The sequence below is a fragment of the Cherax quadricarinatus genome, chromosome 20, assembly GCF_038502225.1.
Source record: "Cherax quadricarinatus isolate ZL_2023a chromosome 20, ASM3850222v1, whole genome shotgun sequence".
Taxonomy (NCBI): Eukaryota; Metazoa; Arthropoda; class Malacostraca; order Decapoda; family Parastacidae; genus Cherax; species Cherax quadricarinatus.
In genome coordinates, this window is record NC_091311.1 from 14794840 (window position 1) to 14819824 (window position 24985).

General features: G+C 40.5%; 1 protein-coding gene across 2 annotated transcripts in view; it reads left to right on the forward strand.

Annotated features, from left to right (window-relative positions):
- LOC128700072 (methyl farnesoate epoxidase) overlaps positions 1-2897 on the forward strand; it is a 106524-nt gene extending 103627 nt beyond the window's left edge. For both annotated transcript variants that reach the window (XM_070086889.1, XM_070086890.1), the window contains 2 exons: positions 1541-1700; positions 2441-2897. In XM_070086889.1, coding sequence (XP_069942990.1) covers positions 1541-1700; positions 2441-2622 — 342 coding nt within the window. In that variant the 3' untranslated portion in view covers positions 2623-2897. The remainder of the gene's footprint in view (positions 1-1540; positions 1701-2440) is intronic.
- The last annotated feature ends 22088 nt before the right edge of the window (positions 2898-24985 follow it).

The following is a 24985-nucleotide window of genomic DNA, read 5'->3' on the forward strand; positions in this document are numbered from 1 at the left end:
CTCTCTTGAACACTATGTGCTTAATTGTCCACTTATTGAGGAATACAGAGACAGACAGTATAATAACCTATGTGACATGTCAAGATATCTTATTAATGAAAATAAGATACCAGATATACTAAGCAAATTTCCTAAATTTGCTTGTAACAGATAAGTGAACTATAGATATGTAGATATAAATCCATATGTATTCCTGTTAACCCTTTGGGGCCTAGTTCCTAGGCCTTTTGTGTATCCATATGCTCTCGCGCTACCGTCCACAGGATGGATATGGGGTGCACAATAAACTAGCCACTTCGGTGGCAAAATCTAATCTAAATCTAATCCATGATCAAGCTCTTTATGATTTCTTAGATGAAACTCGGCAGTCGTACCAATTAATATTTTCTTGTCATTTACCTGTCCCTTCACCTGCCTTTATGTCCACCGTTTGGTACTATATAAGCCATATGGGTTTACCGTTTGTTTTGAATACAACAATGTGCCATAGCAAATTCAATCCGCCTCAGTGGCCTCTTTCTGTCTCAATATCTCTACAATGACCTCACTGCCTCCACAGTGACCTCACTGTCTCCACAGTGACCTCACTGTCTCCACAGTGACCTCACTGTCTCTACAGTGATATCACTGCCTCTACAGTGACCTCACTATCTCTACAATGACCTCACTGCCTCAACAGTGACCTCGCTGTCTCCACAGTGACCTCACTGTCTCCACAGTGACCTCACTGCCTCTACAGTGATATCACTGCCTGTACAGTGACCTCACTGCCTCTGCAGTGACTTCATTGTCTCCACAGTGACCTCACTGTCTTCACAGGGACCTCACTGCCTCCACAGTGACCTCACTCTGCCTCCACAGTGGCCTTCCTGTCTCCACAGTGACGTCACTGTCTTCACGGTGACATCACTGCCTCCACAGTGACCTCACTCTACCTCCACAGTGGCTTTCCTGTCTCCTCGGTAACCTCACTGTTTCCATATTGACCTTAGTGTCTCCACAGTGACTCACTCTACCTCCACAGTGACCTTAGTGTCTCCATAGTGACCTTAATGTCTCCACAGTGACTCACTCTACCTCCACAGTGACTTTAGTGTCTCCATAGTGACCTTAGTGTCTCCACAGTGACTCACTCTACCTCCACAGTGACCTTAGTGTCTTCATAGTGACCTTACCGTCTCCACAGAGTGACCTCACTCTACCCCCACAGTGACCTTAGCTTCTCCATAGAGACCTTACTCTCTCCTTTGTGACCTCTACCTCCACAGTGACCTTACTCTCTCCACAGTGACCTTAGTGTCTCCATAGTGACCCTACTGTCTCCACAGTGACCTCACTCTACTTTCACAGTGGCCTTACTCTCTCCACAGTGACCTCATTGTCTCCATACTGACCATGCTATCTCCACAGCCACATTACTTCGCATACAATAAATTTTAACTAGTAATGACATCACTGAGATTTCAGCGAAGATGCTATACCAGTATACAATAACATCTTGATGTAACTACACATCTGATATCATTGTGATTATTCACAGGGCTTCAGGATCCCAGCCGGGACGGTAGTAATGAACAACTTGTACAGCGTCCATATGGACCCAGGCTACTGGGGTGACCCGGAAACCTTCCGCCCAGAGCGTTTCATCAACCCTGATGGTTCATTTCGTAAGGACGAGCGTGTCATTCCCTTCGGCAAAGGTGATTCTTGTGACTCACGAAACTAATGACACGACTGCAAACAAACCATACCACGGGTGGGGTTAGAACCCGCTATCAGAAAGTCTCAAAAGTCCAGACCGTCGCGTTAGCCACTGGGCCAGCTAGCTTCAAGAAGATTCATCGAACTAGGTATATTTCTACACTATAGGAAGGTTAGCATAGGCGCCACTGTGACCTGTGCATTTGTTGTCACAGTAGTGCCTATGCTAACCTTCCTATAGTGTAGAAATATAGCAAATTGGATGAATCTTATTGAAGCTAGCTGGCCCAGTGGCTAACGCGACGGTCTGGAGTTTTGAGACTCTGATCGCGGGTTCTAACCCCACCCGTGGTGTGGTTTGTGATTCGTGTAACGAAAAAATGTCTTTTTGGTTTGCAAACGTAACGCTTTTGTTGCATATATTAAATTTTTGTTGCAAATTGAACGTTTGGTTTGCAAATATAAAACTTGTGGTGGAAATGTTAACCTTTTGCATATTTTCTTTCTGTATAGTGCTGGAAACAAATGTCCCGTTATTTAATATTTTCATATGGTCCAATATCGCGTAACTACTAAGAAAATTTGTGCACTTGTGAACGTAGCTCAGGAGGCCTGAGAGTTGCGACATTAGTTAAAAAGGTCACCAAGCGGATAGCAAATATTTTTTGTCTATATTATTGTTATTTTTGTTATATATCTCTTACACTTTGTATCCATAATAACTACTAGTGTTTCCCAGGTCGACGATCCTGTTTAGGAGAATCTCTGGCCAGGATGACAACGTTTTTGCTGTTCTCTTCTCTCATGCAACACTTCACCTTCAGTCTGGACCCCGCTATTCCTGTCACCAACACGGACGGCAAGATGGGCTTCACGCTCGCCCCTCCAGATTTCAGAGTTTTTGCCAAAGCTAGGCTCTAGTGTTAACATTCAAGCCTCAGGAACTTAAAGTCCCTCATGACAGCAATTTGTAGTGAACACAGCCGTCAGAAAATGAGGAAACACAACAGTTTCTTAAGGTGTAGCATCAGACTTGCAAAGACAATTTTCGTTGTCACGTCATCTGCTTATAATCATTAATTATATGTATGTGAAAACTTTTAACATGTGCTTGTAGGTACCTGATTTTTGCTCATTTTCTTATATCTGTTAAACAAGACTTTACATGCAAGTCGAAATAAACTGTACAAAGAAATTATCCTTGTTATAATTAAATGCCCATAGCAGAAGCAATAGAAAGCATGTGCAAAAAAAAAAATTGCAGCCAACAGAATTCGAACCCACGTCGGCAGCCCTCAATGAGTTTAACTAGCCCCCATCTTGACGTAGTGGCATCGCTGGCATCAACGTGCAGGGTGAAAGGAACTTGGAAATTGGGTGCTCTCAATACTGCGGGTGAGGAAAGAAAACGCTTTAAATGTTTAAAAGCTAGTTCACAATTCTCATTTCAGTTAAATTTATATTTAGGACTTATTAGTCTAGTGAGGGGAGAGGCAACTTGAGCAAAGTTTGGGCAAAAACGTTTGTAGCAAATAGCCATTCCCAAAAACCTTTCTAAATGAGATTCTCAACCTTTCTAAATGAGATTGCCAATCATCACTAGAAACCACCAGATCATCCAAGTATACCTCTACACCTTCTAAGGGTTGGACTAAAATGTTCATAATTCTCTGGAAAGTGGACGTGGCATTGCACAAGCCGAAAGGCATGACCTAATATGTAAATAGTTCGTTCTCAACCACAAACCCAGAAATCTCTTGTGCCCTAGGAGTTAACTATCGGCACCTGGTAATAACCTCTCAGTAAATCTAATCTGATCACAAGGCTGGCACCGGCCACTGCATCAATTAGGTCGTCAATCCGGGGCAATGGGAATTCATCTGGCTTAGTGATCGCATTTACCTTACGATAATCTGTGCATAGGTGCACGGTACCATGGGGTTTGGGACCAATAAACCCAATATCATTTGATAGAACCCAGCTGGAGGCCCATGGCATCCAGCTGCATTCTATCAAATGATATTCCAGTAAGGTGTTTATTTCTTATTGAATTAATTCTTGTTTAGCAGGGGAGACCCTGTAAGGGGATTGCTTTATCAGACTATCTTCTAACAATTCAATATCATGAAAACCCAAGGTACAAAGGGCAGGGATATCTTGGAATACGGAGTTATATTTAGTGATCATTTCTTTTATTTGTGATTTTTGGATGGTAGGAAGAACTTCTAGGAAAAGGTCTAGTTGTGTCAAAATTTTCGAATTACGTAGTCGAAATTCTCTCACTTCCCCTACTGCATTATTCTTAACTTTAGAGGATGTAGGTTGAACAGAGGCGATATTAGTAGGAAGAGGTTTAAACTCATACTTCTTCAAGGTATTTATGCGATACCTCTTAATTTTCTTGCGATGTCCTGGTTCACAGATCAGATAATTCACCTCATTTTCTTTGCCTACTATCTCACAAGGCCCCAAATATCGAGGTTTTAACGAATGTCCCGGAATTAAGTTTTTAACTAACACTAATTCATTGGGATAGAACTAACGTGGTTTAGATCTTTGGTCATATAATTTTTTCATTTTGGCTTGAGCTTCGATCAGGTTCATGGCAGCTAAGTTCTTCAATTTGGAGAGACGTTCCTTCCAAAGCGGAGGACTGGGAGGACGAGGTCCTCTCTTCCCTACCCAAGAGTCTCATAATATGGCTAGAGGTCCTCGTACATGATGTCCGAAAATCAAATCGAAGGGAGAGAATTTAGTACTTTCCTGTTCAGCTTCCCGGAGGGCAAGGAGAAGGGAAGGGTAAACCTTCATCCCATTCACGGGAATATTGTCCGCAGTAAGCACGTAGAGTGGATTTAAGGGTTTGGTGGAATTTTTCCAGTACCCCTTGTGACTGGGGGTGATATGTCGTAGACAGGATCTGCCTTACTCCTGATCATGACACAGCCTCTTTAAAAACCTTTGATGTAAAATTCGAATCTTGATCTGAATGAATTTCACTTGGTATGTCCACTTGTGCAAAGAAGCATATCAAAGCGCATACCATATTTCTGGAATTAATTTTTGACTTTGGAATAGCCTCTGGATACAGCGTTGCCATATCCATGATAGTGAAGATATACTCGTTATTCCTCTTTGTGCGGGGCAACGGTCCTACACAATCAATAACAACGGTCCTACACAATCAAAAGGTTCTTCAGGACATTTTATTGGCAGTAAAGGGGCAGACGCGGGATTGTGCGCCATTTTGCCTATTATTTGACAAACATGGCATTTCTGTAGTTTGTCAGCAATATAGGCTCTCATCAGGGGCCAATAAAAATATTTCCGAATCTTCTCTGTCTTACGGGATCCTAAATGACCTCCCAGCGGATTATTGTGTGTTAGTTCAAATATCATACTGCACAAGGATGAGGGGACCATCAACAAGTTTCCTTTTGAAATAGAATTACTAACATTACTTCTTCTCCAAAGAAAATCATCCTCATTTAAAAAGAAACCTTCTCTATTCCCCTTTATTACATTTTCTAGCTAGGTCCACAGGGACCGGTAAAACGTTTTTAATGTCACCTGTGGCTCTGGAATAAATTGCTTCGCTAAACAGGAAGTTTAAACCTAATTTGTCGGATTCTTCTAATATATGTGGGCTATCCATATGTTTAGAATCTTTAGCCATGGCTCTCGTGATCACACTAAGAGGAAATAAATCTAGTCCTGCCTCAGAAGCTTCTAATGCACAATTTACATTGCAGGGATTGTCTTTATATTCAGGAAGTTCTACGTAAATCCTTATAATGGGGACCTTTATTACAGTGCCTCCGTATGCCTCTAATACGTCCAGCCGGGGTTCACTACTACTAGGTAACTTTACCAGGTTTGATCTTAACAGAGAGAGATAGCTGCCCATATCTCGAAAGGTAGTGATGTTTACTAACCTCTCTTTACTAAGTCTGAACTTTCCATTGGAAAAGTACGGTTCCATAGCTGCTCGGACCATTTCTTCTGAATAAGTAAGTAAGTAAGTAAGTTTATTCAGGTATACACAAATACAGTTACATAGAATTATCATACATAGCAGCATATGTGTAGAGAACCTAGGATAACCCAAAAAAGTCAGACAGAGTGACTTATTTCCATTGGGGTCCTTACCTTGGTAAAATAATCTATAAGATGGACCACTAGACGAGGCCTGTAAAGGTAAAAACTCATCATCCAGAATTTTAGGCTTCCGAGAGGAATTTATTACCAGAGTAGAACATCTCAGTCTTGGTTGGGTTTTATCTTTCCACTGTTTATGCCAACACTGGAACTGCCTATGACCTAACTTATTACAAAAGAGGCAAAGTGGTAGTTGTTCCTTAGGGTAATGTCTGGAAAGGGACCCATTTGTCACCTGTTTTTATTTTCCCTGAAAGCGCCTTCTTCAAAGGTGCTTTCTTAACAGACATTTTTGAACTATAACTTAGGGAGGCAGATCTCTTTTCCAGTGTCTTAGCCATTTCCATGGTTATAGCATGGGAAATTTCAAAATTATCTGCGTGGGCAGCAGTATCTAACAAGTTAGTAGTAGGAAGATACGTATGAACTCTCCCCAGCAAATATTTAAAAAGGTCTTCCTGTAATATCAGCTGGGAAAGTGACTCAATGGAGGAGGCTCCTGTGGCCCTATGCCAGTGCTCATATGCTGAGAGCTTTTCTCTGGCAAAGTCCACCCAAGATTGTTGAGGATGTTTCATTAAAGTTCTATACATCTTTAAGTAACTAACAGGTAGTAGGTCATATGCTTTCAAAAGACAATCTTTTACCTAATTATAATTAGAATATTGTTCGAAAGGTAAGTCTGCAGTGATGGTTTGGGCTTTTCCTACTAATGATGAATGTATCAATGCTGCCCAGTACTTTGGAGGCCATTGCATCACCTTCGCCTGATTTTCAAATGTCTCAAAAAATGAATCTACATTGTCTTCAGTAAATTTAGGCATTAAAGAGGCTGCTTCACTGAGGTCAAAAGAGGGTATTGTATGAGTATTACTTGATTCTTTTTTCTTTCTAAGCAATTCCAATTCATAAAGCAAAGACTCACGCTCAAAATTCTTCCTTAGTTTCTACATAGGAGGTGTGGAAAATTTTCTAGGGGTGATTACCTGTATGTACCTCAACATTATATACATACAAGTAATCTCATTGGGAGACAACCATATTGTTTACCGTAGTCACCCCGTGTAGACATGTGAGAAAACTTAACCACCCCTGGTCACGGCAGGTGGTCCCTTCGACCTCACAATCTTATCCATATCTATCCGAGACCAGTATGGATTGGATAGCACCCACAAGTACGGTGCTACTAATTAATTGTCGACTGTATAGATTATATTAGTGTAACTGAATGAAGGTGGGGTGGGGGGGTAGGTTACACATGGATATATCCATCAAGGAAAAACACTTGTACATAATCTCTCCACTTACCAGATATTCTCTGGTGGTCACTCGATGTAGCTGGATCACTCATAACCTATCCAATTACAACATACCTAACTGGCCAGTATCAGTCTGCTATAACTAGAAGGGTTACTTAACTGTGGGTGATTGATACTCCTTATTTCCTCCATTCACCATCTCATTTCGATGTCCTGCTACACTGACACGGTTCTCATTCCAGCAGGACGAGGTATCCGTTGGTTTGTCCCGGTTTAGAAGTCGTGACTCAATGAACTTCACTTTCCTCATCTCGGGAACAACGAGGTCTAATGTGTTCACTCGGAGCAAGGCGACTTATTTCACTTCACGCATTCTCTTAACTTAGCGTTATTATCATTAATTACATTACAATTCACAAGACGATTTAATGTCTCATAATTATTATACACATTAGAGATCACTCCATTAAGATCTGAGACCGATGAGTGATGATTAAACCAAGGGTAATTTTCCCCGGGACACAGTCCATGGTGACGCGCCAATCACCCGGTCCTACCCTTATTCACTCATTTTACCACTTTATTACGGTGGTCCCGTAAATCACGTTCCCTCACCAGGAACAGTTACGACACTTCCTATTATGAAATGAGACCTATATTAATCCTTAGGCCGCCGTGAACGCCAATTTCCTGATTCCATGCTTTCCCAGCCTCCTCACTACATTCAAAACACTGCCGCCTCCCCCATGCCCCGAGTCGACCTCTACCCCAGCACATCCGCGCATGCGCAAAGGGAACTCTTGGTTCTATCCTATTGTCAAATACATTTTTGACTCATATCGACACATTAAACACCTATTAGGCACTATAGTTTCGGAAAATTAAAATATTTTCCACAGGAGGTTTGAAGTGACAAAAATATGCTCCAGACGTTTGATTGAATTGTAGTCAAAAGAGCTAAAGAGATTTGTTGAAGAGGAACCTGTTCATTATACAATAGGACTTCTTTCTCTTGTTTTATTTCTAAAATTCGGAACTGTTTCCGTAGCCTGTTGTCCTTCTGTCCACCATTTAGTTCTCGGGGACAGAATTGGAGTTGTTGCAGTGGCATCGCCTTCCCGAGTATTGGGGACTTGATGTTGTCCGTTGTCTCCTGTAGGGGTTGTTACCAGCATCGTAGTTCTGGACTCTGGGGTCTGTAGTAAAGAATTCAAAAGACCAGGAGTATCTGGTTCTCTGTTTTCATTATTCTCTGGATCCTGCTCATCTGGAAAGAGGACATTCTGTATCATATATCTGACTGTCCAGGCAGTAAAATGTCTGTCGTATTTTATGCCCAAGCTTCGTGCTAATTGCCAACAGGACTGAAGCTTCAAACTCTGTAATCTCTCCCTTGTTATGTCTTCAAACTTCTCTGCCATTTCTGTATTCATTTTAAATCACATTCAGTAGTATGATCTCGGACAGGCCCCCACTTGTTACACTCCAAGATTTATTTCAAGCCAGAAAGTTTCCTTCTGGTTAGGGCATAACAATTATGGTCAGAGAGTTTGGGGTGTAAATAATACTCTTCAATAAATCTTATTTTAAAGAAGTATCTATATATATCATACAACTTAAGGCAAATAATAATATATGAATATATCATACATTGGCTAAGAACACTTATGATTGTTCTATATTATCAGAATAATATATAAGCCTTAAACTACATGGTTAGGAAAAGATCATGGATATAATATATGTACAGGGATTACATCAGAGTATAATATCTAATTTCCAATTTGGGATAAGTCAGATTATTTTAGCAACAGAATAACCAACCACTGTCAATTTACCAGAGAGGAGGAGCTGTATTGATTCGTTGGCTGGTAGTTTTCCACAGCTCCTCCCTCAACCTTGAGCGTACAGAAAGGCGGGGGGAGGGGGGGTGGAGAATAACCATCGAACACCACACATTAACCTTATACCTGTACACAGACCGATTGGTACTTGACTATACCTTTAGCTTAATGTATTGTGGCCACATAACATAAATAATAATAAGCCTTAATCATACAAAGACGTTCATTTCCAATTTAGCTATTAAAGGAAATGACTGCAATGTAATATTAAAGAAAGGGTAACAATAGGGGCAACATGGTAGAGGCGTAACACTGAGATTATCTCTCCCAAGCCCTTCGCATTAGTTTTTTACTCTATTATGTGTTTGCAATTTGTTTTATACTTCAATACAGTTTTTATTTCCTTGATTTTTCCACAGCGGAGTAATTGATATTTGTCTTTATTGAACTTCATATTGTTTCTCCGCTTGGAAACTTGTAGTATCCTCGATGGCTGACATAGTCACTTAAATTCTGATATCGTCAACAAAGTAAGACACGGTACTGTGCTGATATCTGTCTATATCAGATATGAGGTTATAGAAAAGGATGGGGGTGATTACTGTACCCTGTGGAACAGAGCTTTTCGCTGTAGCCTCCTATGACTTTACTCTCTTTACCATTACTGTTTGTGTTCTATTTGTTAAGAAGTTATAGATTTATCTACCAGCTTTTCCTGTTATTCATTTATCACGCATTTTGTGTGCTACTTCTCCATATGGATGAAGAAAGGCTTACCTCCTCTTGATTGGCTGGAGGCCTAGTGGCACTTATATATGAATGCCTGGATGGTTGAAGCTTGGCGCGCTCTTACCAGGAACGGGGTAGGGCGAGAGGTAATGTGTTGGGGTGGTAATGGAAGAGAAAGGGATGGATAGAAGGGTGATGGGTTGGAGTGGAGGAGAATAGGATGGAGGGATAATTGGTGGGGGTTGTGGAAAATTGCATTTATCTGGATGTAACTCATAAGGTACATACCAGTAAATGGTAACAAAGATAATTATTATTTATCAAAGTTACATATACAAGTAGGAATTTGGGACACCTAGGTCACAAAAATGTTCCCCTTCGATACCTACAACTGTCATATCCACAAGTTGCTCTAGACCTATTAATTACAAATGAAATATGCATCACCAGGAATTCTGGTAAATATATAAGTTTGTGGACTGTATATTAAAATTAATAAATTATTATATATATACACATTTATATAACAGAAGGAGAATATATCTTAATATCACTCACCAATCTGAGTGGAGATCAAGGTGCATCATACTCAGAAAACCTCACTGTCTATACATGAAAATAACACTGGCCAGAATTTAACATAAACAGACTTATCTGAGGTTCCTGGAGCTGTCTTGTACAGTCGCCTGATATCTCAAGTTATGCAGGAATGCACATCCAACAATTTTGGCTCCCATTTGAGAGGTTTTAAGCAAATCATAACCTCTAGAGCACAAAAATTCTTCCGATTATTCACTAACGTTTGTGTTGACTTGTTCAGACATGGCGAGTCTCTTCTGCGCAGGCGCAGAGCTTTTCATTTTTTATAACATAATTTTTATTAAATACAATATATTACACTAATTTACATAAAAAATACACTGTATTTTTTCTGGAAAATACATTATTTTCCACACTGTGGCCGGCCGGAGTTCGTTGCTAAACGACTCAAATTGCTTATTTGACAATAGTGGAGGACCTGGGTACTCATAAGATCTGGCTTCCACACGGCAACATATTATACAAGATTTAATCACCCTTTTTACACTTTGCCATCCTTGTGGAATACAGAAAGTTTCCCTAATACAATTTAAGGTATCTTGTACCCCACCATGCATTACGTTTTTATGGGCATTTAAAACAATTAAATTTGTTAGATGATGAGTTTTGGGCAGTTAGATAGGGTGTTTAGCATAATCACCCAATTCAGCATTTTGTAACCTACCTCTGCACCTAATTACATTGTTCTCTAAATACAGCCCCAATTTCTCTATTATGGAACCTTTCACAATTTTTCTTTCCATCATCAATTTAATCTCATTTCCATAGATTTCTTCTTGTACCCTCTTTATCCAATATTCAAGAGGATGTGAAAACTTATATGAGATATTCATCTTGTTTAGAAATTTAAACACCAACTTAGTTACATTGATTAGTTTGGGTAAAGAAGAATACAGACTTCAGACTTGAGACTCAGACTTGAGACTTGGACACATTCCTCTGCTAGCTTCTGCACTGGTCGGACGTACCTGCTCCCGGTTGGCTGTATGCTTTGCTTGCTCCTGATTGGCTGCATGCTTTGCTTGCTCCTGATTGGCTGCCTTTCGATCCACTTGCTGGAAGAAGCTTTTGGTGTTGTTTGTTAAGGAAAAATAACATTGATTTTCTGTTTTAAGAAAGACATTGCTGATTGGTTGATTTCTGGAAACTCTTCATCTTGGCTCCAGGACTTGGTGCGTAGCTGGCTGCCTGCCCCAGGGCAGACCGTTGGCCTCTGCACTCTTGCAGCTGGGTGAAGTCTTCCCACCTCAACCTGTTGGATGTTACCTGCTGGTATATTGTTCAAGAGCATCACGACCACACCTATGCACTCTGTGTATGTGTAATCTTTTGCATACAGACATCCTCTTACTCGTGTTCTGTTGTGAAGGCATCTTTGAGAATTAGACAGCTTTTTTTTAAACCAATATCTTTTTTTTGTGTGACACGGGTTTAGCTCTCTGTTGTGCCGTAATCTCCTCAGAGGCCAGTCAAGCCCTCTTCATTGAGGTGGTTAAAGATCCCCACACAGTGGATCGGCTTGGCTATATCGCTCTGGAGACACCAGCACCTTTCTCTCTCCTCTAAAATTTTCTTCTTTTTTCTGGATCGGCTGGACCTGCTCCTGCGTCGGTGGGAGTATTCGTCTGGTCCGGTGCCCGTGGCTGCATTCTTGTAATTAACGCATGGGAAGCCTAATCTTGGCAGGTACACTTACAACACAAACATGATCAGTCAGAATTACGCACTTGACGCCCCTTAGACGCCACTCACGATTCAGGCAGCATTCCACCTGTGCTGTTGTCATCATGGCAACTGCACAGAGACCCAGTTTTCCGACAATGGCCTTGATGTTAAAGTACTCTAAAGCTGACAAGGATACGATTGACTATGCCTCTACCTTTTTCAATATTACCCAGGCTCGAATGATAAACATCTTTAAGACTCATACCGGATGTAAGGTAAATCTTGATCCTGTCAACTATGACCTATGTACAAGTAAGGAAGTCCGAGAAAAGCTCTTTCAGGCAGGTTTTGCTATCGATTGGGCTCCTGATCACAAGGCCAGGAGTACAGTCGTGGCAAAATTTGTTGACTCATCACTGCTAAACGATTACACCCAGAACAAAGACGCCTTGATGACAGACATTTCAACTCAAAATCAAGTCACAGTTGAGGAACTTTTCCATCCTGAACGCTCTAATATCCTAAAGATCAGATGTTCCACTCCTGAAGAGGCTGATAAATTGTTCAAACATGGTGTTCGAGCTAACTACTTTCTTATTCCACCTACTTCATTGTTTCTACCTAACTATGTCGCAATTCATCAGTGCTACAAATGCCTTGAGTTTGGACATCTAAAGAATACTTGTGACAAGCAACAGCTGTGTTCCAAGTGTTCTTCTCCAGGCCACACATGGCAAAAATGTTCCAACACTCTAAAATGTTTGCACTGTTCTCAGGCATATTCTGCTACTTCTTTCAACTGCCCTACTCGTAAGGATTATGTTTCTTCATTACGGAAAGACCAACCTCTGAACCTTCCAAACCCAGTCTTGACTCCACGCTCACAAACACAGACAACATTCTCATCCACTCACCAACCAAACTCTTATGTTCTTCCTGCTACCACTTCTACAACTCATCCTTCCTATGCTGCTGCTGCACAAACCAACCTTCCCTCGACCTCTTCATCCTCAAAACAATCTAATATCCTTGAGACCATTGTGCTCACTGCTGTATACTGTCATAAAGCATTTAAAAGTGCCAACTATCCAACGATGCTGAATGATCTTTTGAAAGCCAATAACTTTGACCCCATCATTTTCCCTCCTGATTTCTTTCTTCCCAAGGATGAACTTTTTCCCAACTCTTCTCTCTCCACTACAGAAACTCCTCTTCAAGCTTCTACTCAGGCAGACCCTTCTCCTTCCACCCATATGCCAAAATCCTGTCCTTCTAATCCTTCCACCAGCTCTGGCTCTAACACCAATCGATCTCAACCTCCTTCTTCCTCTACTCGTCCTTCTCGTTCTCTTACTCCCAAGTCTCGATCTACTACTGTGGAACAACAGTTTGACTTCTCTCCCGGATTCGCCCAATGTCTGGATAGAGTTGATCATTTAATATATAAAACCCAGCCCTCGCCCTCTCCCTCTCGCTCCTACTCATCCTCTCATCTTAACACTACACCTAGTCCCACCTCCCACTCCATGCCCCTCTCACCTTCCCCTTCCCGTTCCCAATCCAGAAACCGTAAATCACAACCGACCAAAAATAGATTAGGTGCTGTGAAAGGCTCACAATCTCGTCCTTCAAGTAACCCCAACCATGGCTCTTAAGGTTATTCAATTTAACATAAGAGCTTACAACGCAAACAAATACATTCTTGCTGACCTCGTTGACTCAGAACAACCAGACGTGTTGTTATTAAACAGCACGTGTGTACGTGATGATCAACGAGTCAGACACTTAGGATATACAGCCCGTCAATCTCCTGCCGAACACTGGAATGGCGTAGCTATTCTTGTTAAAAGTACAATTAAACATGAGTTCTTATCCCTTCCATTTACATATTCTCACAGCATGGCTGTGAAAATTTACACGATACACGGACCCATCATCCTGTACACGACATATACCAGACCCCATCAAAACATTAACATACATGATTTAACCATTCTTTTTAATCATACACATCTTCCTGTATACTTACTTGCCGACCTAAATGCCAAACACACAGATTTCCATGACAACTCCACAAATCTGCGTGGAAGGCAACTTCATACACTTGTAACACAGAAACATCTCATACATCTCGGACCTTATTTCCCAACAATCTATACATTCAATGGTCAAGGCACCCCTGATAAAATTTTTACAAACAGAGCTAGTAATCACTTACATCACTACACAACACCAGGACCGCTCTCTGGATCTGACCACATTCCTATCATTTTGCATATTTCCTCAAATCCTATACTCATTCCAGTTCGCCCCTCTCCAGCTTATTCTCAGGCAGACTGGGATCTGTTCAAACAACGCTTAAACACTCTTGATCTCACACACAACTATAACAATAGACCAGTATCAGACATAGACACACAAATTCAACGCATTCAACAATCAATTACCCAAACTGCTACAGAGGTTATCCCAATGACACACCACAAAGTACGATACTCTTTTCGTCCATCAGAAAGAACAAAAAGATTACTCACATGTTACAGACACCGTTTCTTAGCAAACCAAAACAGACTCAATATCATCCGATGGGACCTCACTATTTTACGTACACATATTATCCATAGCCTAGACGATGACCACGACCGGCATTGGCAATCAATTATAAATCATACAGATGTACAGCGTACAAGAGATCCCAAAGCATTCTGGTCATCCATTCGGAAACTTACAGGCACCCCTCGATCCACAACCTTTAGACACATAAACAGCAACAACAGACAGATCTCTGACCCTGCTGAAGCGGTACATATTTTCAAAGACATATGGGAAAACATCTTCCACCCACATCCACCAGACCAAGTTGTCATAGCACACACATTAGACGTAGAAAGATGGGTATCCAACCATGAAGATTTAACAACTCCTGATCCAATCATAAACCTAAATACCCTATCTTCCACACATCCTCTAAACTCTCCTTTTACTGTTAATGATGTTCACTCCTTACTAACACACCTTCCAAAAAAAGCTCCAGGAGCTTCAGGTCTGTCACATACAGTCCTTCGTCACCTTCCACTTTCTGTTGCTTCTGCTATCACTGACCTCTTTAATGCCTCTCTTGCATCTGGCTATTTCCCCCCATTCTTTAAATCTGCAACTGCATGTCTCATACCGAAACCTGGAAAAGACTTGACTGACCCCAAGAACTATAGACCAATTAGCCTCCTTGAAATTTTGGGTAAGACCTTTGAACGACTTGTAAATATGCGACTCAGGACTCACCTAGAGACACATAACTTGCTTACTGAAAGACAATTCGGTTTCCGAAAAAAACGATCTACCCAAGACGTTTTGAATATGATCCTGAACTATATACGTATCAATAAAGCCCAGAACTGTACCTCCGCCCTTGTCGCCAAAGATGTAGAAAAAGCTTTTGACACTGTTTGGCATGAAGGATTAAAATACAAACTCTGCACTTCCTTTGACTTAACTATAAATATGACGAAATTATTATGTCATTTTCTAGACGGCCGAACGATGCGTATACGGTTCAGAGATCATTATTCGGACTATTTCACGTTAAAAGCGGGTGTACCCCAAGGTTCGGTCTTATCTCCCACCCTATATATACTCTACACGAATGATTTACCTGAACCTCTTTACCCAAACACAATTACCCTTTCTTACGCAGACGACATCACTCAACTCACAACACATGAAAACTTTCGTTTTCTTGCACGCAGAACACAAAGATAGGTCGACAGGATTACCGCCTGGGAATTATTATGGCGCATAAAAACCAACCCAAATAAGTAAAAAATCACTTACTTCCATAGAATGCGTGATGTCCCCACTCCTGTCGAACTCAAAACAAGCACCTCCCGTACCCCCATCCCACGCTCCTTCACGACAGTTGTCCTTGGTATTACCCTCGACCACACACTGAACTTAAAATCTCACATTACTACAAAGACCATACTGGCGGGAACTGCACTCTCAAGGTTATATAAGCTGCGAGGTGCCAGTCCCAAGACAAAACTACATCTTTACAAAGCACTCATTCGTCCTCTACTCTCTTACTTTCCACTCGCTCTGACGTTAATTGCCAAGACAAACGCACAAAAATTTCAACGTATCCAGAATCGTGCATTACGTTGGGTGTTGGGAGTGAGATGGGACGAATTTGCCACCAGTGAATCTCTCCACCTCACGACAAACACACCGGCTTTGAACGTATACTGGAAGACACTTAGTGACAAACAACTTGACAGACTTGAAACATATCATGACTACTGGACTATTTACTTAGATGATACTCTCAGACGTCCTTACAATGATGTAAATCTTTTTCAATCATTGAATGATCCGGCACCTCCACCACAATACACATAAATTATCTGACTTTTTGCTTAAAAATTCAAATAACTTAAAAGTGCCATTGCCGTATAGCTGTGTCTTTGTGCGTTTTTAGGGCTGAAGTGCTTGCGATGTGCGTTTTTGCGTCGCCTTTGCAACAACGTGTCCCTGAACCATATCCAGTCATTGCAAGTTGAAGTGCTCCAGTCAGTTGCAGTCAGCACCCGCAGAGTCCCTGTTATCTTCTATGTCGTCTTTGTTATTGTTTATCAAGGCTTAGCAGTTGGGTCTAGTCCTGACTCTTCTCTCTTCAACTCAAGACATTCCTCTCACCATCTATTCTTCGCACTGTCCCCACTTGCCCCTCGCCCCTCGTGGGTCCTTACCTGTGAGTCCTATCTATCTATCTATAAGAATACCTATTTGAACATTAAAATGGTATAAAATACCGACAGGTTGTTAGGTAAGACACATATGCAACAGTTAGGTATCTTTATTATGAAACGTTTCGCCTACACAGTAGGCTTCTTCAGTCAAGTACAGAAAAGTTGATAGAAGCAGAAGATACTTGAAGACGATGTAATCAGTCCATCACCCTTAAAGTTTTGAGGTGGTCAGTCCCTCAGTCTGGAGAAGAGCATTGTTCCATAGTATGAAACAATGCTCTTCTCCAGACTGAGGGACTGACCACCTCAAAACTTTAAGGGTGATGGACTGATTACATCGTCTTCAAGTATCTTCTGCTTCTATCAACTTTTCTGTACTTGACTGAAGAAGCCTACTGTGTAGGCGAAACGTTTCATAATAAAGATACCTAACTGTTGCATATGTGTCTTACCTAACAAGAATACCTATTTATATCAATAGCTAAGGGAGGACAAACTATTGGAGCGGAGGTCACAGCAATTTCAACAGGAGCAATATACGCCTTTTGTACAGGCCAATTAGCTTTATTTAACAACCAGCTCGGTCCTTTAAACCATGATACAGCATTTACAAATTTAGCATAATAAACCTCGAGACAAGAAATCAGCTGATTAAATGTTAACATATGCTGACCCAAACTATTATATTTCTCTTGCATCTGATTAATTTCAGCGACTCTGTTTTGTGCGTACACAATTTTACTGTTTCCATTACGGATCCATTGTAAGGATACCTCATTATCAGACCAAATTACAGTGTCGCTAATATTTATCTCCTGCAACTTATTTCTTATATAATTAGTTAATTTGACACCTAAATAAATGGCTGATAATTCCAACTGAGGTAAAGTACATGATTTAATTGGAGACACTTTAGCCTTAGACATAACAAGAGAGATAACACTATTACGTTTTATGAAAGTACGCTGGGATCCCTGGTCTAATAATGCAGTTACATTTTTTGATTTATGCCTTTTATCATCAATTTTTACCTGTAACACAGGTAAGGCTACTTCAGCAAAACCATCATTATTAACATTAGCAGCAATTTTTACATTAGCCAATGTTTTGTCAGGATTGTCAATATTATTATTATTATCAACATTATCATATAGACCCTTACACATGACTATATGGTGTCTTCCTTTGTGACATTGATAACAGTCGTTTAATTTGGCATATCAATCCTTTACATTGTGATTACCTAGACATCTGATACATCTGTCAAGTTCCTCCAATCTTTCAACTTTATCATTCCATGAATTGTATGAATTGGAATTGTTAGAAAAATGAGTACCCTTGCAGAAGAGACAATCTCTCTTTTCTTTGACTGGTTTCTTATTAACTGGGCTGCTCTTAGGAGGGTACTTATTCTTCTTACCTTGTGGAGAATCATTATTTCTGATTCCTGCTACTTGATATGTACTTATGCAACTATTTTTAGGAAATGAATTTTGATTATTACCATTGGCATAATTTTTCCCTTTGTGAAACGACAGATACCTCAGAGTTATTATATGTTGCATCTTTAAAATAAGTTAGTTGGCTGGTCTGCAACTTCACCATTAATTCTTGTAGACCTAGTCTTATTTCCTCCAGTTCAAAATAACCCTTGTGATATTTGTTCGAGAGCTATTCAAGTGTTTTACAGCTTAATTTATTCTGTACAATGGCACTCAATAACCAGTCTGATTTCTGTTATAATAAAAGCATGTAGATGATATTAGTGGAAAATCTTGTCGTGCCTCCTGAGAGCCGAGAATTGATTAATTGCATTTCAATTAATTTAAATGAGGAAAATTGACTCTACAAACGAGCAAATCCAGAAGCAAGCAAGGTCACAGAATGAATTAAACTCGCAAGTAGAGGTTCCAATATATATATATATATATATATATATATATATATATATATATATATATATATATATATATATATATATATATATATATATATATATATATATATATATATATATATATATATATATATATATATATATGTAGTGCCGAATAGGCAGAACTTGCGATCTTGGCTTAAATAGCAACATTCATCTTGCCATATAGGACAAGTGAAAATTTGTGTATGCAATAATTTCGCCAAAATCATTCTCAACCTAACGAAGAAAATATATTTCACTGTGCTTGTTTAGTATTAAATTATTATAAACAAATCTAAAATATATTTAGTTGGGTTAGGCTAAAATAAATTACTCTTGTTATAATAAGGTTAGGTAAATTTTCTAAGTTCCTTTTGGTGCAAAATTATAAATTTTTGCATCAACATTAATGAAAATAATATATCTTTAAACGTATAAGAGAAAATTTTAGAAAGGATTTAATTTTAAATGAGTTCTTGCTAATTGAGGAGTTTAACATATTCGGCATGACACACACAAACACACACACACACACACACACACACACACACACACACACACACACACACATACACACACACACACACACACACACACACACACACACACACACACACACACATACACACACACAATGTAGTTCCCATTTTTAAAAAAGGAGACAGAAAAGAGGCACTAAACTATAGACCTGTGTCATTGACGTGTATAGTATGCAAAATTATGGAGAAGATTATCAGGAGGAGAGTGGTGGAGCACATGGAACGGAACAAGAGTATAAATGCCAACCAGCACGGATTCACGGAAGGCAAATCCTGCGTCACAAACCTTCTGGAGTTTTATGATAAAATAACAGAAGTAAGACACGAGAGAGAGGGGTGGGTTGATTGCATCTTCTTGGACTGCAAAAAGGCCTTAGACACAGTTCCTCACAAGAGATTAGTGCGGAAGCTAGAGCATCAGGTGCATATAACAGGAAGGGCACTGCAATGGATCAGAGAATACCTGACAGGGAGGCAACAACGAGTCATGGTACGTAATGATGTATCACAGTGGGCACCTGTGACGAGCGGGGTCCCACAGGGGTCGGTCCTAGGACCAGTGCTATTTTTGGTATATGTGAACGACATGACGGAAGGGTTAGACTCAGAAGTGTCCCTGTTTGCAGATGATGTGAAGTTAATGAGGAGAATTAAATCTGATGAGGACCAGGCAGGACTTCAAAGAGACCTGGACAGACTGGACACCTGGTCCAGCAAATGGCTTCTCGAATTTAATCCTGCCAAATGCAAAGTCATGAAGATAGGGGAAGGGCACAGAAGACCACAGACAGAGTATAGGCTAGGTGGCCAAAGACTGCAAACCTCACTCAAGGAGAAAGATCTTGGGGTGAGTATAACACCGAGCATGTCTCCGGAAGCACACATCAATCAGATAACTGCTGCAGCATATGGGCGCCTGGTAAACCTGAGAACAGCATTCCGATACCTTAGTAAGGAATCATTCAAGACACTGTACACCGTGTATGTCAGGCCCATACTGGAGTATGCAGCACCTGTTTGGAACCCGCACTTGATAAAGCACGTCAAGAAACTAGAGAAAGTACAAAGGTTTGCGACAAGGTTAGTTCCAGAGCTAAGGGGAATGTCCTATGAAGAAAGATTAAGGGAAATCGGCCTGACGACACTGGAGGACAGGAGGGTCAGGGGAGACATGATAACGACATATAAAATACTGCGTGGAATAGACAAGATGGACAAAGACAGGATGTTCCAGGGAGGGGACCCAGAAACAAGAGGCCACAATTGGAAGTTGAAGACACAAATGAGTCAGAGAGATAGTAGGAAGTATTTCTTCAGTCATAGAGTTGTAAGGAATAGCCTAGAAAATGACGTAGTGGAGGCAGGAACCATACACAGTTTTAAGACGAGGTTTGCTCATGGAGCGGGGAGAGAGAGGGCCCAGTAGCAACCGGTGAAGAGGCGGGGCCAGGAGCTAAGACTCGACCCCTGCAACCATAAATAGGTGAGTACAAATAGGTGAGTACATATATATATATAAATAAATATATATATATATATATATATATATATATATATATATATATATATATATATATATATATATATATATATATATATATATATATATATATATATATATATATATATATGTCGTGCCGAATAGGCAGAACTTGCGATCTTGGCTTAAATAGCAACGCTCATCTTGCCATATAGGACAAGCGAAAATTTGTGTATGCAATAATTTCGCCAAAATCATTCTGAACCTAACGAAAAAAATATATTTCACTGTGTTTGTTTAGTATTAAATTACTGTAAACAAATCTAAAATATATTTAGTTGGGTTAGGCTAAAATAATTTGTTCTTGTTATAATAAGGTTAGGCAAGTTTTCTAAGATTCTTTTGGTGCAAAATTAAAATTTTTTACATTAACATTAACCCTTTGAAAAAAATATATCTTTAAACGTATAAGAGAAAATTTTAGAAATGACTTAATTTTAAATGAGTTCTAGCTAATTGACCAGTTTTACATATTCGGCACGACATATATATATATATATATATATATATATATATATATATATATATATATATATATATATATATATATATATATATATATATATATATATATATATATATATGCAATAAGATCACAGTAAACAGGTGATTTCAGAATATGTAAAATAGCCACTGTGAAAGAAAAATGAAATTCCAAGCGCTTTCGTGATTACTCACATTATCAAGGAATAATAAAAGTAATGCATGAAAGGAAGGCATATAAAGGGTCTAGACAACACCTCACCATCACATCCCACAATAGAGCAACACCTGACGCGCGACTCATAAGAAAGAGAACACTGCAGCAGGCCCGCTGGCTCAACTAGTCAGGTCCTTCATGGCAACCCACAAACTAACTATTCTACCCAAGAATTAAGATTTATTATTTATCCAATGTATTATTAAATTCTTCCCAAATTCTATTAACAATAAATAGATCTAATTTATATAAACCAAAGGAAATATGCATATCATTTTCAAAACTGCTTTTTATGAAACAAGATTCAATTATATTTCTGTCGACCATGGACTTGCTTGATACTACTTTCTCAACTTTTTGAAAATCAATTGGATGGTTAAAATCTCTTACATGAATAAATAGAGCATTGGAATCTTGTCCAGTTCTAATGCTATATTTAAGTTGTTTTAATCTTAGTTCGAGATTTTTACCAGTTTGACCGTAATAAACTTTATCGCAAATTTTACAAGGAATCTTATAGACACATCCATCAGCATTTCGGGGGAATTCTTTATCAAAAGTTTTTATACTGAATCAAGATTTTTGAATACAACTTTAATATTAAAAGTCTTAAGAAGAGAAAACGTATCAACCAAGTTTTCATGGTAAGGGAGAACCAACATATTTTTAATTGAATAAGGCTGGTTGTCTCTTTTTGGATTGTAAAAAGTATTTCTAGCAATTTTAAAAAAATTATCAGCTACGTTTGTTGAGTATTTCAGATCATTAGCTATTTCATAAATTTGGATATTTGGGTTATCCTAGGTTCTCTACACATATGCTGCTATGTATGATAATTCTATGTAACTGTATTTGTGTATACCTGAATAAACTTACTTACTTATTCATCTATGAACTCTGGACTACAAATATGCAAAGCTCTCAAAAACATTGATGAGAAAACAGTTTAACTCTGTGTGTACTCACCTAGTTGAGGTTGCAGGGGTCGAGTCCAAGCTCCTGGCCCCGCCTCTTCACTAGTCGCTACTAGGTCACTCTCCCTGAACCGTGAGCTTTATCATACCTCTGCTTAAAGCTATGTATGGATCCTGACTCCTACATAGCTTCCCATACTATTCCACTTCCTGACTACTCTGTGACTGAAGAAATACTTCCTAACATCCCTGTGATTCATCTGTGTCTTCAACTTCCAACTGTGTCCCCTTGTTACTGTGTCCCATCTCTGGAACATCGTGTCTTTGTCCACCTTGTCAATTCCTCTCAGTATTTTGTATGTCGTTATCATGTCCCCTCTATCTTTCCTGTCCTCCAGTGTCGTCAGGTCGATTTCCCTTAACCTCTCCTCGTAGGACATACCCTTTAGCTCTGGGACTAGTCTTGTTGCAAACCTTTGCATTTTCTCTAGTTTCTTTACGTGCTTGGCTAGGTATGGGTTCCAAACTGGTGCCGTATACTCCAATATGGGCCTAACGTACACGGTGTACAGGGTCCTGAACGATTCCTTATTAAGATGTCGGAATGCTGTTCTGAGGTTTGCTAGGCGCCCATATGCTGCAGCAGTTATTTGGTTGATGTGCGCTTCAGGAGATGTGCCTGGTGTTATACTCACCCCAAGATCTTTTTTCTTGAGTGAGGTTTGTAGTCTCTGGGCCCCATAGACTGTACTCCGTCTGCGGTCTTCTTTGCCCTTCCCCAATCTTCATGACTTTGCACTTGGTGGGGTTGAACTCCAGGAGCCAGTTGCTGGACCAGGTCTGCAGCCTGTCCAGATCCCTTTGTAGTTCTGCCTGGTCTTCTATCGAATGAATTCTTCTCATCAACTTCACGTCATCTGCAAACAGGGACACTTCGGAGTCCATTCCTTCCGTTATGTCGTTCACAAATACCAGAAGCAGCACTGGTCCTAGGACTGACCCCTGTGGGACCCCGCTGGTCACAGGTGCCCACGTACCATGACTCGCTGCTGTCTTCCTGACAAATATTCCCTGATCCATTGTAGTGCCTTCCTTGTTATCCCTGCTGTGTGTGTGTGTGTGAGTGTGTGTGTGTGTGTGTGTGTGTGTGTGTGTGTGTGTGTGTGTGTGTGTGTGTGTGTGTGTGTGTGTGTGTGTGTGTGTGTGTGTGTGTGTGTGTGTGTGTGTGTCTGTATGTGTGTGTGTGTGTGTGTGTGTGTGTGTGTGTGTGTGTGTGTGTGTGTGTGTGTGTGTCTGTGTGTGTGTGTGTGTGTCTGTGTGTGTGTGTGTGTTTGTGTCTGTGTGTGTGTGTGTGTGTGTACTCACCTAATTGTGGTTGCAGGGGTCGAGACTCAGTTCCTGGCCCCGCCTCTTCACTGATCGATACTAGGTCCTCTCTCTCTCTCTCTCTCTACTTCCTGAGCTTTGTCCTACCTCGTCTTAAAGCTATGTATGATTTCTGCCTCCACTACGTCACTTGCTAGGCTATTCCACTTCCTGACGACTCCATGACTGAAGAAATACTTCCTAGCATCCCTGTGACTCGTCTGAGTCTTCAGCTTCCAATTGTGACCCCTTGTTTCTGTGTCCCCTCCCTGGAACATCCTGTCTTTGGCCATCTTATCTATTCCACGCAGTATTTTGTATGTCGTTATCATGTCTACCCTGACCTTCCTGTCCTCCAGTGTCGTCAGTCCGATTTCCCTCAACCTTTCATCGTAGGACATTTCCCTGAGTTCCGGAACTAGCCTTGTTGAAACCTTTGTACTTTCTCTAACTTCTTGACGTGCTTGACCCGGTGTGGGTTCCAAACTGATGCTGCACACTCCAGTATGGGCCTGACGTACACAGTGTACAGTGTCTTGAACGATTCCTTATTAAGGTATTGGAACCCTATTCTCAGGTTTGCCAGGCGCCCGTTTACTGCAGCAGTTATCTGGTTGATGAGTGCCTCCGGAGATATGCTCGGTGTTATGGTCACCCCAAGGTCTTTCTCTTTGAGTGAGGTTTACAGCTTTTGTCCACCTAGCCTATACTCTGTCTGCGGTCTTCTTTGCCCTTCCCTAATCTTCATGATTTTGCATTTGGAAGGGTTGAATTCGAGTAGCCAGTTGTTGGACCACATGCCCAACCTGTCCAGGTATCTTTGCTGTCCTGCCTGATCCTCACCTGATTTAATTCTTCTCATTAACTTCACATCATCTGCGAATAGTGACACTTCAGTGTCTGTTCCTTCCATCATGTCATTCACATATATCGAAAATAGCACTGGTCCTTGGACTGACCCCTTTGGGACCCCGTTCGTCACAGGCGCCTTCTGTGATACTTCTTCACGTACCATGACTCGTTGTTACCTCCCTTTCAGGTATTCTCTGACCCACTGTAGTGCACTTCCTGTTATATGCTCCTGATCGTCCAGCTTCTGCACTAATCTCTTTTGAGGAACTGTGTCGAAGGCCTTCCTGCAGTCCAGGAAAATGCAATCAACTCACCCCTCTCTCTCGTGTTTTACTTCTGTTACCTTGTCATAAAACTCCAGAATGTTTGTGGCACAGGATTTGCCTTCCATGAATCCATGCTGGTTGTCCTTTATAATCTTGTTCCGTTCCAGGTGCTCCACCATTCTCCTCCTGA